Here is a 13,330-nt window from a genome sequence, read left to right as displayed (position 1 = left end):
ATATGTGAAAGGTAAAGAACATTTCTGCCAAGGGAATGTACTCAAGAGTAAAATCTTCACCATTCTGCAACATCAAACTCTTTCATCTTTCTAATCTTCATCAGTTGGTGTACCCTCTTCTCTCTCCAGGAATCACTTCAGCTTCCAATTCCTTCTACTAAATCCTTCAAGTTCAAGCTTTAATATTACAATTTCCTCAAAGTCTTCTAAGATAATAGGACTAAGCATTTACTTCATCAGATGCTCGTAACAACCTGTGATGACCTAAGCACATTACACTGCACTTTACTACAGTTATTTAGTTGAATGCCCTTTTGTTAGACAAGGAACCACACAGTAGGGACCTTGCCTCCAAACTTGTATTTCCATAGTCTGCCACAAGGTGCACCCTGAATAAATATGTCAAGTTGATTGGTAAGTAAGTAAATAAACTCATGTTCAGCACTTGCCCATTTGCCTTGGATACAAACCTTGCCCAAATCTTATCCTCTATTTACTCTCTCAACCTAACAGATGACTTTCACATCTTCTCAATTGTCTCTCACTGTTCTACATTTTCCAAGCATCCATACAATATTTCCACTTTATTCAGTACTATCTCACATTGATCATTTATAAGAAGAAATCTCCCCCTGAAAAATAGTTTCCTTTCTTGATCTCAGTATTTCTGTTAATGGCTCATTTCCTTATCCAAACTGTAACTAAGTCTTATTGATCACTCCTCTGTAGCACCTACTATGCTTCATTTCTCCCTTTAAACTACCACCACCCTTGTTCAAACTCCTAGAACACAATTGATTTTGCAACACTTTCCTTACATGAATCTTCTGCTCTAGCCCAAGATGTCTAATCGTTGACCCTTGAACGAAACTTGTAACTTGCTTGTTCTGACATTGTGCTTTATGCTGCCCTTATGTCTGAAATGGTTTTACTCTTCCTTGATGCTTCACTTAATCCTGCATGAGACTAAATCCCACATGACATGAATCTTTCTCCATGAAAATTTTCTTAATTTCTCCAGTCAGAATGATCTCTCCTTGCTCTGGATTCTTACTGTGTCCCAGTAATGTGGTATGGGTAATTACCTCTTCATGTGTATATTTATCTTTTTCTCCAAAAAGTGTATATTTATCTTTTTCTCCACAAAAGGGCAAAAGACACCAGATTATTATCTAATCATTTCCATGGTGCCTTGTTCACATAAGATAAACCATAAATACTTTTTTAGTTAGCCTTTTGAACATAAGCAAATTGTATCTTATTCTAAACTATAGAGCTTAATCAAAAATGAGGAAATGAAAGTTCAAATGATCTGTACCAACTCTTTCTCCAAAATGAGCAAAGCAAATGTTTAAAGGGAGCTCATTTCCACAAACTCAGAAATATGTTTCCCAAATCTAATCATGACAATCAGCACAAGCTTAGTTTCATTTCAGGTAGATTACCACCCCAACTTACCCATGTAACAGACTGATATATGTAAGGAAAGTCTCCCCATTCTCATATAAGATGTACAGTGGGTATGCCACTACTTCATCTTTGCCTTTTTGTCCAAATATATTCTTTGGAACTGCTGTCAATGGCCCAAAGTCAAATGCAACTGCGGTTTCACCTAGAGATGCGGTATATGCCCTTCTGCAAAGAGATTTGAAAAAACAACTTGTTGAAACAAAAACAAAAAAATCTCTAGTAACAGGAGGTGGGTAAATACAAAATTTAGACTTAATGGAGTGAAAAGACAAAAAAATATGATTATAAAGAATGTTAACACTGGAAAAATTTCATAAAATTAAGTGAAAAAAGAAGGCCATAAAATTGGGCTGGAGTTGTGGCTCAGTGAAAGCACTCGCCTAGCATGTGTGAGGCCCTGGGTTTGATCCTCAGCACTACATATAAGTAAATAAAATAAAGGTACTGTGTCCACCTAAAATGAAAAAAAAAATTTAAAAATGAAATCCATAAAATTATTTGGTGCTGCTTTAATTTTAAATGGTTTAAATTCAGATATATAAATAACAAAAACATTCATGCATACATGTATAAATATAAATAAAAACATGGATTAGTTGTCGCCAAGAAGCAGGATTCATTAATTCTACAAATATTTAACCACTTGCTCTGCCAGGCACTATTTTAGGTTCTGGGAATACATCAACAAAATTAAAGGCCCTGCCATCTGGTGAGAGATGTACAATAAACAGAGAAGAAATAAACATAATAGGGGTTGGGGTTGTAGCTCAGCGGTAGCACGCTTGCCTAGCATGCTTGAGACACTGGGTTCGATTCTCAGCATCACATACAAATAAGTGAAAATAAAAGTCCATCAACAACTAAAAAAAATTTAAAAAACAGAAAAGGGGGGGAAAAAAGAAATAAACATAGTATAAGTTCAGAAAATGATGTTATGAATAAAAATAAAATACGGCAAAAGCATATTGATGGAGATGTAACTTTAGGCTAGGTAGTTGGGAAGGACTCTGAAAAGGTAATATTTGCGCAAAGGTCTGAAGGAAGTAAGGGAACAACTCTATAGTTATCTGGAGAAGGAACAATTGAGGTGGAGAAAAAACACATGCAAAAGATCTTAGGTAGAAGGTGCTTGGTATCTGAAGAATGTCAAGGAGGACAAGGTGGCTGTTGCTCTGACAGCCAAGGCACAGTGGGAGGAATGAAGCTGGAGAGGGAGTCAGGTGATAGGCATATAAGTCTTGGTATATTCTGGGAAATCAATGGGGTGAGGAGAGCAGGGAAGTAGAGTGTCTAAACTAAATCAAAAGCATCATTTTGGCAGCTCTAATGAAGCTAGGGAATAAGAGATTATAAAAGATTTCTATTTTCTTCCTAATATTTTTCTCTATTTTCCCCAATTTTCTACAATAGATATGTTACATGTATAATCTGGAAGGACAAATTATAAAATCATGCTGCTATTATATTTTAAAGTAAAGTATAGTTATCCAAAAAGACTTATTCTATAAAAGGTTAATAAATATTGTTAAACTAAAATCACAATTTCACAAAGTTTAGAAAGTCAACATCATTAGAAGGTATTATAAGTAACATCTCTCTTCCAAACACTAGAATAAAAGGAGAGTTAAATTAAAAACCAAAAAAGAAAGGGAACAGAGAAGTTAATTTAAGTTAAATTTAATTGACACTTAATAAATATTGTAATATACCTAATCATATTAGGTATCAATGAATGAGTACTCTGTGCAAACCCCATGCCAAGCACTTTTTTATTATAAACATTAGCTCATATTAATTGTACAAATTCATGGATTTCACAGTGACACTTTCCCATGTGCACAATACTGTGCTTTCACTGTAGTCACCCTTCCTACTTTCCTCAGTAACTCTCCCTTTTCTCTTCCTTACCCTTTGTCTAATCGTTCCTCTTCTACTTTTAGGACATCATTTTTTTGTTTATTTCCATATATGAGAAGAAACATGTCTTTCTGTATCTGGCTTACTTTGCTTAACATGATGACCTCAGTTCCAATTCTTTTTCTACAAATGACAGGATTTCCTCCTCCTTTATGGCAAAATAATATTCCATTATGCATGTATGTGCATACATCATATTTTCTTTAAACATTCATCTGCTGACAAGCACCTAGGCTGATTCCATAGCTTTGATATTGTGAATAGTGCTGCAATAAAGATAGGTATGTAGGTATCTCATTCATATACTGACTTTATTTCCTTCAGGTATACACCCAGGAGCTAAGCAATTCTTTATGCATTTCATTTATTATGTACAATAACCTAAGAAATAACCAGTAATATTTTTTTATACTCATGGAATACAGTCATGAAAATGAAGCTCAATGCAATTGGGAAATATGCCCAGATACCACAGCTGGCAAGGATTGGTAGGCTGATACCAGGGGCAAACCTGTGGACAACACTGCATTTACTCTGCTGCCTTTTATCTAGATCATGTGTCTCTCAAAAGAAAGTAAATTGATCAGCTATGGAAACATGTTGCAGGAGAAAATGCCCTGACCCAATAACAGGATCAACCCCAGAGGCAGGTATTTGCCAATGTGGAGATGGATGCACTAGAATTTAAGCTGGTGCTATGAAACATTCACATCTTATAACTGAAATCTTCAGTTCTGGGGCCATCAAAGAGAATTAATGGTTCCAGGTTAGTAACAACCCCTGGCTCCCAGCAGAAACAGTTGTAAATCTTTTCTGGAGGAACATACCCCCAATTTAGGCTCTCAATAATCCCAAATATTAGGATTAAGTAAATGTAAATTCACAGTCAGTGATCAGCAATAAGAAAAGCAACATGATTGCAACTGAAGAACAAGGACTTCAGATACTGAAACTGTCAAATACAGAATAACTATGTATAAAAGAGTAACAAAAACTAAATAAGAAATATTAGATATGACCATCACAGAGACATGGAACTTCAGAAATATTGCTCCTGTGTGATCATGTATGTATGGTAATCGCCAGAAACACTTATCAGGAGGCAAGAGGAATGGGATTTGTGAGTTCAAAGAGTCATTCCTTTAAGTGGTCAAAGTAGACAGGAACATGTGCCTGTAGTGGGTAAGAAAACATGAAAAGAAGCCAAGATCATAGGAGAATCAAAGGGTTTAAGAAGGTCTCCAACCCAATACTCACTTTTCACAATTTTGTAATTATTTTATAATGTATTCTCTTATTAATTTACAATAGAAAAATCCATTTCTGCACTCATTTTAGAATTTTCTTGAAAAGAAAATGTTACAACAACATTCAGATTTATAACTTGTTACCTATTTACATTGCCTACCTTTGCTTACTTCTCACATTACCAAAAGCATGCAAAGTCACCTCTGAAAAATCTTGAAATCTCTTAAAACTACATTTATGATCTCAACAAACAACTGAACAAACATTTCATGACACAAATTAAAAACATACCCTTTATTGAGTATTAGACTTTCCTCTTCTGCTTCTGAAAGTACAATCACCTTAATAGGTGTCTGTGGCTCACGGAGAGAATAAATTCTAGCAATCAAGAGAGAAGAAAACAAGTATTTAAAATTCACCTTCCTTTCCTAAAATTGTACTTTCCTCTCAATCTAGTCAGTTTTTACTTGAGAAATTTCCTACAAATTATTAAAACCCATTATGTCCCAAATATTCAATTCTCCAAATAGTGCAATGAAATTGACAAAAGTGCATTAGAATGGGTTGGAAATTAACTATAGCTTATATATCCTTTATGTATTTTTTCATATATTTATGAAATATATTTTTCTTATATGTGTGAAATACATGTATTTTTCAAGTACTCTAATTATTCACCTATTACTTTTCTCAATAGAACTCCAAAAACAATATTTTAAGGTGACCATAAGTGGTATATTTGTTGTTTAATTTAAGTTTTATAGTGTTCTACATATATGATGATGGGATATCATCAGTTAACCATTTCTTTGCCAAAGATTTTATTATTGACAAAGAAGCCTGCTTCCTTTGTTCTTTATATAAGAGGGAAGTTTTTTTAGGACCTGAAGTAATGTTCTCTATCTATATCAAAATTTCTTTTTTTTTTTACTTGCAGTGTTGGGGGCTTGAGCATGATGCTAAGCAAATGCTCTACCATGACCCAAGCCCCCTTAAAAAAATTCTCTCTCCTCCCTGGCTATGAACCCAGTCCCCTTTCCAAAATTCTCCCCACCCCCCCCACCCTCCGGCAATGGGGATTGAACCCATGGGTATCTACCACTGAGCTACATTCCCAGCCCTTTTGATTATTTGAAACAGGATCTTGTTAAGTTGCCCAGGCTGGCCTCGAACTTGCAATCCTCTGCTTTAGTCTCCCAAGTCAGTTAGATTACAAGTGTGCATCAGATTAGTCAGTCAGATTATACGTGTTCAGCCTTATTCAAAAACTCTGAGAAGCCTATACCATTGCACCTCATGTTTTCCATCCTGGGTCCTCAGCTGTACTCTCTGCCTAATCATTTCACTATTGCCCCAAGCCTGCTAGCTTCCCTTTAGTTATAATTATCTGTCTCTATTAGACACCTAAAGGAAATATCTTCTTTACATTCCAAATGCCCAAATATGAATAACATTTAGCTTGCAATCTATATGTGTTTTGTTATATGAAAACACTATATCATATCATCCATTTTTTTCTCAAGGGAAAAGTATAAAAGTAAAAAAAAAATTTTTTTCCAAAAATCATTTAAATTGAAAGTAATTTAACCAGTGTGGTGACACATGCCAGTAACCCCAGCAACTCAGGAGGATGAAGCAGGAGGACAGCAAGTTCAAGTAGACCCTATCTTTTTTTTTTTTTTAGAATGGACTTTCTCACAAGGCTCCCTCTGCACTAATTAAGCATTGTTGCCTGGTGATCTGTTACTCTGCGCTTCTTCTTTTTTTTTTTTTTTTTTTTTTAAAGAGAGAGAGAGAGAGGAGAGAGAGAATTTTTAATATTTATTTTTTTTTTTTTTAGTTCTCGGCGGACACAACATCTTTGTTGGTATGTGGTGCTGAGGATCGAACCCGGGCCGCACGCATGCCAGGCGAGCGCGCTACCGCTTGAGCCACATCCCCAGCCCAAGTAGACCCTATCTTGAAATAAAAATAAAAAAAGGGCTGGGGTGTAGAGCTCAGTGGTGTCTCTGCATTAAATCCCTAGTGTAAAAAACAAACAAAAAAAGGTAACATATTTCACAGTGTGTATGGCTATATTAAAAGGGAAACTATTTTTCAAAAGGCTGGTAATGTCATTATTAGAAATCAAATGTCGCCCATAAAGTCTGCACCAAATTGGTCACTTATCTTTTTCCACCAAGAATTTTTTTTTTTTTTGAGAGAGAGGGAGGGGAGAGGAGAGAGGAGAGAGAATTTTAATATTTATTTCTTAGTTTTTGGTGGACACAACATCTTTGTTTGTATGTGGTGCTGAGGATCGAACCCAGGCCACATGCATGCCAGGCAAGCACGCTACAGCTTGAGCCACATCCCCAGCCCAATTTTTTTTTTTTTAATGTGTTGATGAGGATCAAACCCAGTGCCTCACACATGCTTGGCGAGTGTACCACTGAGCTACAACCCCAGTTCTCCACCAAGAATTTTTAAACTTGGTTTACCCCATTATCAATAAAATGTGACAAGTAGTTAAAGAAATATTTGTAATGACAAATTGCTCCAAATAAATGCACATTCACTTTGGTCTTCCAAGGTTCCTACAAGTCATCAAGACACAGTAGTAATTCAAGCAATATTTTGTTGGAGAACAATAAAAGAAATGTTTCTCATAACAATGAGTGGGAATTTCCTTTTGCCCTCAATGTTCTTTCTGTCAAAGTTTAGGGAATGAGAACCGCTAAATAACCCATATTTTTAAAAGAATCTTCAACATTTAGGACCAGCCAGATTGGGTAATCCCAGACACTCAAGAGGCTGAGGTAGGAGGATCACAAGTTTGAGGTCAGCCTCAGCAACTAAGCGAGGCCCTAAACAACTTAATGAGACCCTGATTTAAAATTAAAAAAATAATAAGGGCTAGGGATTTGGCTCAGTGATACCCCAGTACCTAAAAAAAAGAAGAAAAAAATGGGACCAGATACTTCCTTTAAAGCTTAACATGAGTTAACATGAGGAAGTAAGGACGTGACCTATGCTATCTCACTACCATTTTCCCAGCATATATAACAAGAAGGTTAAGAAGAGAAAGTGTCTAAGAGTTCTTGGGATTACAGAATCATGTTTGTAATTGGGCAGTTTCCCTTCCCCTCTTTCTTTACCTTCAACTTCAAAGCCAAATGGGTGAGCAACGAAGGCTCTTAGAGAAGGACCAGGCATATTTGGAGGTATTTATAATAAGGGAGAATGGTGCCTACCTGAATGCAAGGTGAGTTGCAGAAATCTATAAACCATCAAGGAAATTCTAGGATGAATCTCCTGTTACATCCAAGGGTCTAAGGGCATGCATATACTTTTAAGTATTTATCTGGAAATTTCTAAAGAAGGTATGCTAGAGCAGCCTAAGAAAGGATTATGGTATAGTACATCCAGTTCTCTACAGCCCTTGGAAGGCAGAGAAGAGACTTCTGATCCATATAAAAGACCACAGCAGGTGATAAGGCACAGGAGATATCAAGTTTGCAAATACTCCATCTTCAGAGAGGGTTTAGAGCATGGATAGCTGACAGAAGCCATGGGAGAGAGATCTCCTCAGTGATGGAGGTAGCTAACAGTTAAACACTGGGCCCTCAAAACACCCCATCTGTGCAGAGATTACCATATCATTAGAGATAATAAGCAACAGATGCAATAAATTAAACCAAGATCAGGAATACCTGCCCTTCCCTGAAAGCAATCAGTCAGGTAAGATCTCTGCCTCACCCACTCACCCTCTCTATCCCCACTCTGAAGAAGAAAAGAAAGAGGAGGCAGCCTCAATCTCTACACTTCACTGTGTGGAGTGAAATTATGAAAAAGGAGCACACCCTTTCTAATCATTTCAGGTTCCTTCAGACATAGGTCTGACCTATGAAGGGTCTTGGATAATGGTTTTGAAAACTGACTTCATAAGCAGAGCTTTAAATGAGACACACTAAGTTTTAGTAACTAAAAGTAACCAGAAAGCCAAGGAATCTGTGTAAGATGCTATTAAGGGGGTCAACCATTCCGCAGGGAAGCAAGATTTGGTAGAGAACAGGTAAAAAGCAGTGATTAGTAAAAAAAAATATAACTGGAGATATTTATACCTCTGTTGAGTTCTCCTGATAAACTTTTTACTAAAGACAGAGCCAGAAAGTTAACTGAGTGGGGATAGAGCATTTAATCGCAGAGTACAAAGCTTGGAAGGGGCTTCAGAAATTATCAAATCAAATCTGCTCATTTTAAAAATTGGAAACTAAGCTCCTTTGCCTCCAAAAGAAGCTTAAGATCTCAAAGATAATAGAAGTGGCTGTGGAGGAAAGATTCAAATTTCTCATTTCTACTTATATTCTCTTTCCCCTGTGATACACTATCACCAAAGGGTGACATGATGATTTGGGGAAAACAGTACTTATAGGAAAGAACAGGAACAGAGATACTGGAGGCAGGAAGACTAGTTGAGAAGGAACAGCAGAAATTAAAGCATGTAACTTAGGGAAAGCAGTTTGGCAATTCTTATGAATGAGAATGGGTTACAATAGCCATCAAATAAAAGCATTCGAACATCCAGTGACTTATTTAGTGTAAACCTGAGCTGTGAATGAGCAAAGTCAAAAAGAGCCTTCACACTTGCAAAGGTACAAGATAGGTAAAAAGAAAATTTACCTTATTAAATTGTCTGATGTTAACAGCACTATGTGAGGATCTAGCATTTCACTTGGATACCAGGCAGCATGCTTTAGAGTCAGAGAGGTAGAACTGGTGAAAAATCTCTCAGCAATTGGAGTGGTGCTAAAATAAAGATAACAAAATTTTCAAAAATATTTTTAGAACTTGGATGAAACAATAATCTACTTTAATATTCACTGCTTTTCTTTCCTTCAAATTTTTCTGTTAAATCTTGAGGAGACAGCATTCAAAGCACTTATTCAATCAATATTACAGAATTGAAATAAAAGCATTTTCTCAATTGTAGCATATTTTATCAGTGCTTTACAAACATTTTTCAAAACAGTATCAGATCTGATCTTTTTATTAGTAAGAAATTATCATTATTATTTTGAAATTTAGGAATCAGATCTAGAAAATATACAGTTCAAAGGGATTTCACTTATATACTATAGAGCTAATAAAAGGTCTCCACCTTATATTCTTTTCAGTAATCATTCAGATCTTCATTTTTCTTTATTTTTTTCAAAAAGAAATTATATATAAAAATAAACATCTAAGCAAACTTCTGGCTCCTAGACAATAAGTGCTTTTTAAAAATCATATTTCTAACAAATTCAAAACATAGCCTAACTTCCAATAAGACAGAAATGTGACAATTCAAGCAGAATAAAAGAATAACCACACATATACTATAAGCATTCATATCACAGAAGCCAGTCTGAAGACCATAAGGAATGGTCAGGTTCAACAGTAACATACTAACCATACTTTAAGAATCCCTGATCTTGAATAATTCTCTGTATGTATAACAAATTATGTAGACATACAACTTACCTACAATTCACTGTTGCTTTTCCACCTTCAAATTCAGAATTCTTCCCCCATCTTTTAGGCAATTCTAATACCATAAGTCCTTTTATTCCGATGAGTGCTACATGATGTTGGGTTGGACTTAACAAGACTTGATAAATTTCAAACAGAGGTGGATTTATGCAAAGTAATCTCTGAAAATTAAAGCAAATTGGTCAACATAGTTATTTTTAATGTAAACATACATGGTAGACATTTGAAACCACTATAATGCTCTAATTTTCTATAATTATAGGACAACAAAGCATTCTGGGTAAGTACCAACAATTGAGTTGATGAAACATTTTGTCATTTAGACTGAAATAATAAACAAATGCATTAGATTTCCCCACTTTGATAATTAAAGACTATTACACCTAATTTTTCAAGCCTCAACCTACACCTACAACTCCAGTTTCAAATTCCACCATTCCCCACTTGTTCTTTACACCAATCAGATGAATCTGTATTTCTGGGAAACCATGAATATGCCTCTTTGTTTCGGTGCAACCCTTTCTCTTGCTACAGTGCCACTTTTCTTAATAGCCAGCTAACAAGACTTAGCACATTCTCAGAAACTGGGCTTCTATGCCTTTTTCTCCCCAAGAAAATATTCCTGATCTTATGAGCAAGAATAAATGTATCTTTTCTGTAGTTTCACAGTTCCTTCTGGATAATTCCACTATTCTGCATTCTAACTGACTTTTTCACTTGCTCAATTCATACAGATAACTATGGATTACTTGAAATGTGCCACTCTTCTCTGTATTCTAGCTTAGCATGTGGCACATCATAGACTCTCAATATGTGCTTTGTGCAACTTACAAGACCATGTCTCAAAATAAAATAAAAACTGGGCTCAGGATATGATTCAGTGATTAAGCACCCCCTGGGTTCAATCCCAAGTACCCCTCCAATATATATGTGTACGGTGTGTGTGTGTGTGTGTGTGTGTGTATTTAATGAGTAGACAAAATAAACTCAGAAGTATTAATAAATAAATATTATAATACAATAAAATGGTTTCAAGAACTTTTGCAGCAAGCAGAAAGCTGCTTTAATGCTGATTTAGAAAAGATGAGACATGATGTTTTAAGGGCGTTCCAATAAGTTATTTGTCTTGGTATATGTCCTCAAAAAATTCACTTTTTCTATTGGTACTTTCCATTTTTTCTATCATAACTACCTCAGATCCCCATTTTCTTTCTACTTTCAGTTATAAAATTATGAGACTGCCAATATGTCGCCTTTCTTATGTTTAGAGAAGCATCCTAAGTCAAAATCTTTTCAGATCAGACTGTTCCAAAATATGAGACTTCTACTTATTGTTATGGATGTCTGGAAGCATGTGTCTTTTAGCTGCCTTTGCTGTTTCTAAACACATTGACTTTTTTTCTCATCAGAGGTTCTTTCCTTCTGTTCTCTATATTCAATCCCCAACTTCTTTCTACTTGATTTTGACTGCAACTCAAATCAGAGGATTGAAAACTTGCTTCTGATAAGTATCTGATCACATTAGTTTATTTGTAACAATCCCAGAAACTAAGTTTTTGTTATTGTTGTTCTTAAAGTCACTACTCATGCTTTTATTAATATTCAATGTTATAATGCATGATAACTGCTTTCTTTTTAACCTTGAGTTTTTGAGATTCTAGAAGTCTGAAGGTTTTGAAGATGGTCACTAGTATTTACTGAGAGCTTACATATTCCAGGCACTGTCAAGCGCTAGGGAAACAAAAATGAGTTAAGGTAGACAGACAGACAGACACACACACAGTCCCAATTTTGTGGTCTAGAAAGAAGACAATAAATAAATAATTTTAAATAGTTTACTGTGCAAAATGCTACATAGCATATAGAATGCTATGATAATACTGTGTGCTGGATCCAGATGCAATGGTGTGCACCTGTGGTCCCACCTACTTGGGAAGCTGAGAGGATCATCTGAGACCAGGAATTGAGGGCCAGCCTGTGCAACATACAAAGTCCCCATCTCTTAAAAGAGGGTAAAGAAAAAAGAAAAGAAAAAAATTGGGTGCTGAACACCTAATAATTATTCTTAACTTAAGTTTTACAGTAAACAGATTCTAGACTCTTGACTTTGTTTGAAAACTGCAGAAGCATTAGTAGTAGCTTGTTAAAATCAAATCACCTTTCAAAAAGAATTAGTCCATGGCACGTAACAGATGTTATTCACTAAAATGGTTGCCACACTTACTTTTAAAATGAAAAAGGAGGGCCAATTTCCTACAAATAAACATCTACACAAAGCGATGTTTGATCCCTGCAAGTCTGGCATACTTTCCGATCACACTCACTTTCACGCGATACCAAAAATTTCCAATTTGGGGAATCAACTAATTTGCTAAAAGGAAATAATAATTAAAAATTAGTTCCTCCTTCTCAGGCTTGAAACTTGCTTTCAATTCCACTATCTTGGCAAGGCTCACAACCCAAGAGAAAGTTATGATTATACCCATTTGAGTGTCACGACATAAAATACGGTTCTCTAGAACAACCTCTAAAAATAGCCACTCCGCCACACATTCTCTATCCCTTTACCCTGTTGGTTTTCTTCAGAGTACTTAACCATCACCGACGTTTTATTGAGTATTCCACGGTCCTCCCCTTCCTCCCAGACCCCCGGAACACAAGCACCGAACAGCGTGAGTTCCGCCAAGTGCTGGGCAGGGGAGGAGTAATAAACATGCTGGATAGAAAGGGCTTTTCCGCTTGAAGTGGGTGGTCCCCGAACAGCACACCCACCGGAAGATGAAAAACAGCCAAGATGAGAACGAAACACAAAACAAGTTCAGATCCCGACCGAGGATGGCCAGGCCGTACCTGGTACTGGGAGAGCGAAGGCTCCTCACTACCACCGACGAGGCCTCGGAGGCGAACCACTAAGAAGGAACTGCCTTCTCCGTCCCACAGAAAGAGCTCTCCGCCGAGGCCGAAAATCAGGTTTCTCGTCAGCAACTGCGGCGGCAAAGGCGGCGATGAGGGCAATGATGAAGAAGCCGGTTTCTCAGAGTCTGTTGGGCTCTGGTTTTTCAGTCCCTCCCGGAGCCGCAAGAACACAACGTGATTAGGAAGCCAGGTCTGCCACAGATCACCGTCGCCTACCGGACCCTCGGCAGTCGCCATCTTGACCCAACTGCTTTCCTCGCTACAGTTG

At 36.5% G+C, this 13,330-nt stretch overlaps 1 protein-coding gene across 3 annotated transcripts in view; it reads right to left on the bottom strand.

The window, feature by feature from the left end:
- The window catches only part of Nup88 (nucleoporin 88), a 30,127-nt gene extending 16,828 nt beyond the window's left edge, over nt 1-13,299 (bottom strand). For 2 of the 3 annotated variants that reach the window (XM_005337342.5, XM_013363803.3), the window contains exons 1-5: nt 12,997-13,299; nt 10,138-10,307; nt 9,298-9,423; nt 4,927-5,013; nt 1,459-1,635 (exon numbers count right to left, since the gene is read on the bottom strand). In XM_005337342.5, the coding sequence (XP_005337399.1) occupies nt 1,459-1,635; nt 4,927-5,013; nt 9,298-9,423; nt 10,138-10,307; nt 12,997-13,299 (863 nt within the window). Of the gene's footprint in view, nt 1-1,458; nt 1,636-4,926; nt 5,014-9,297; nt 9,424-10,137; nt 10,308-12,714; nt 12,833-12,996 lie in introns of those variants that run through there. The other variant, XM_040269501.2, reaches the window with a different exon arrangement.
- Between the last annotated feature and the right edge of the window lie 31 nt (nt 13,300-13,330).

Source organism: Ictidomys tridecemlineatus, chromosome 3 (assembly GCF_052094955.1).
Source record: "Ictidomys tridecemlineatus isolate mIctTri1 chromosome 3, mIctTri1.hap1, whole genome shotgun sequence".
Classification (NCBI taxonomy): Eukaryota; Metazoa; Chordata; class Mammalia; order Rodentia; family Sciuridae; genus Ictidomys; species Ictidomys tridecemlineatus.
The sequence above is the reverse complement of the archived record's forward strand: the minus strand, read 5'-3'. Positions and strand labels throughout refer to the sequence as shown.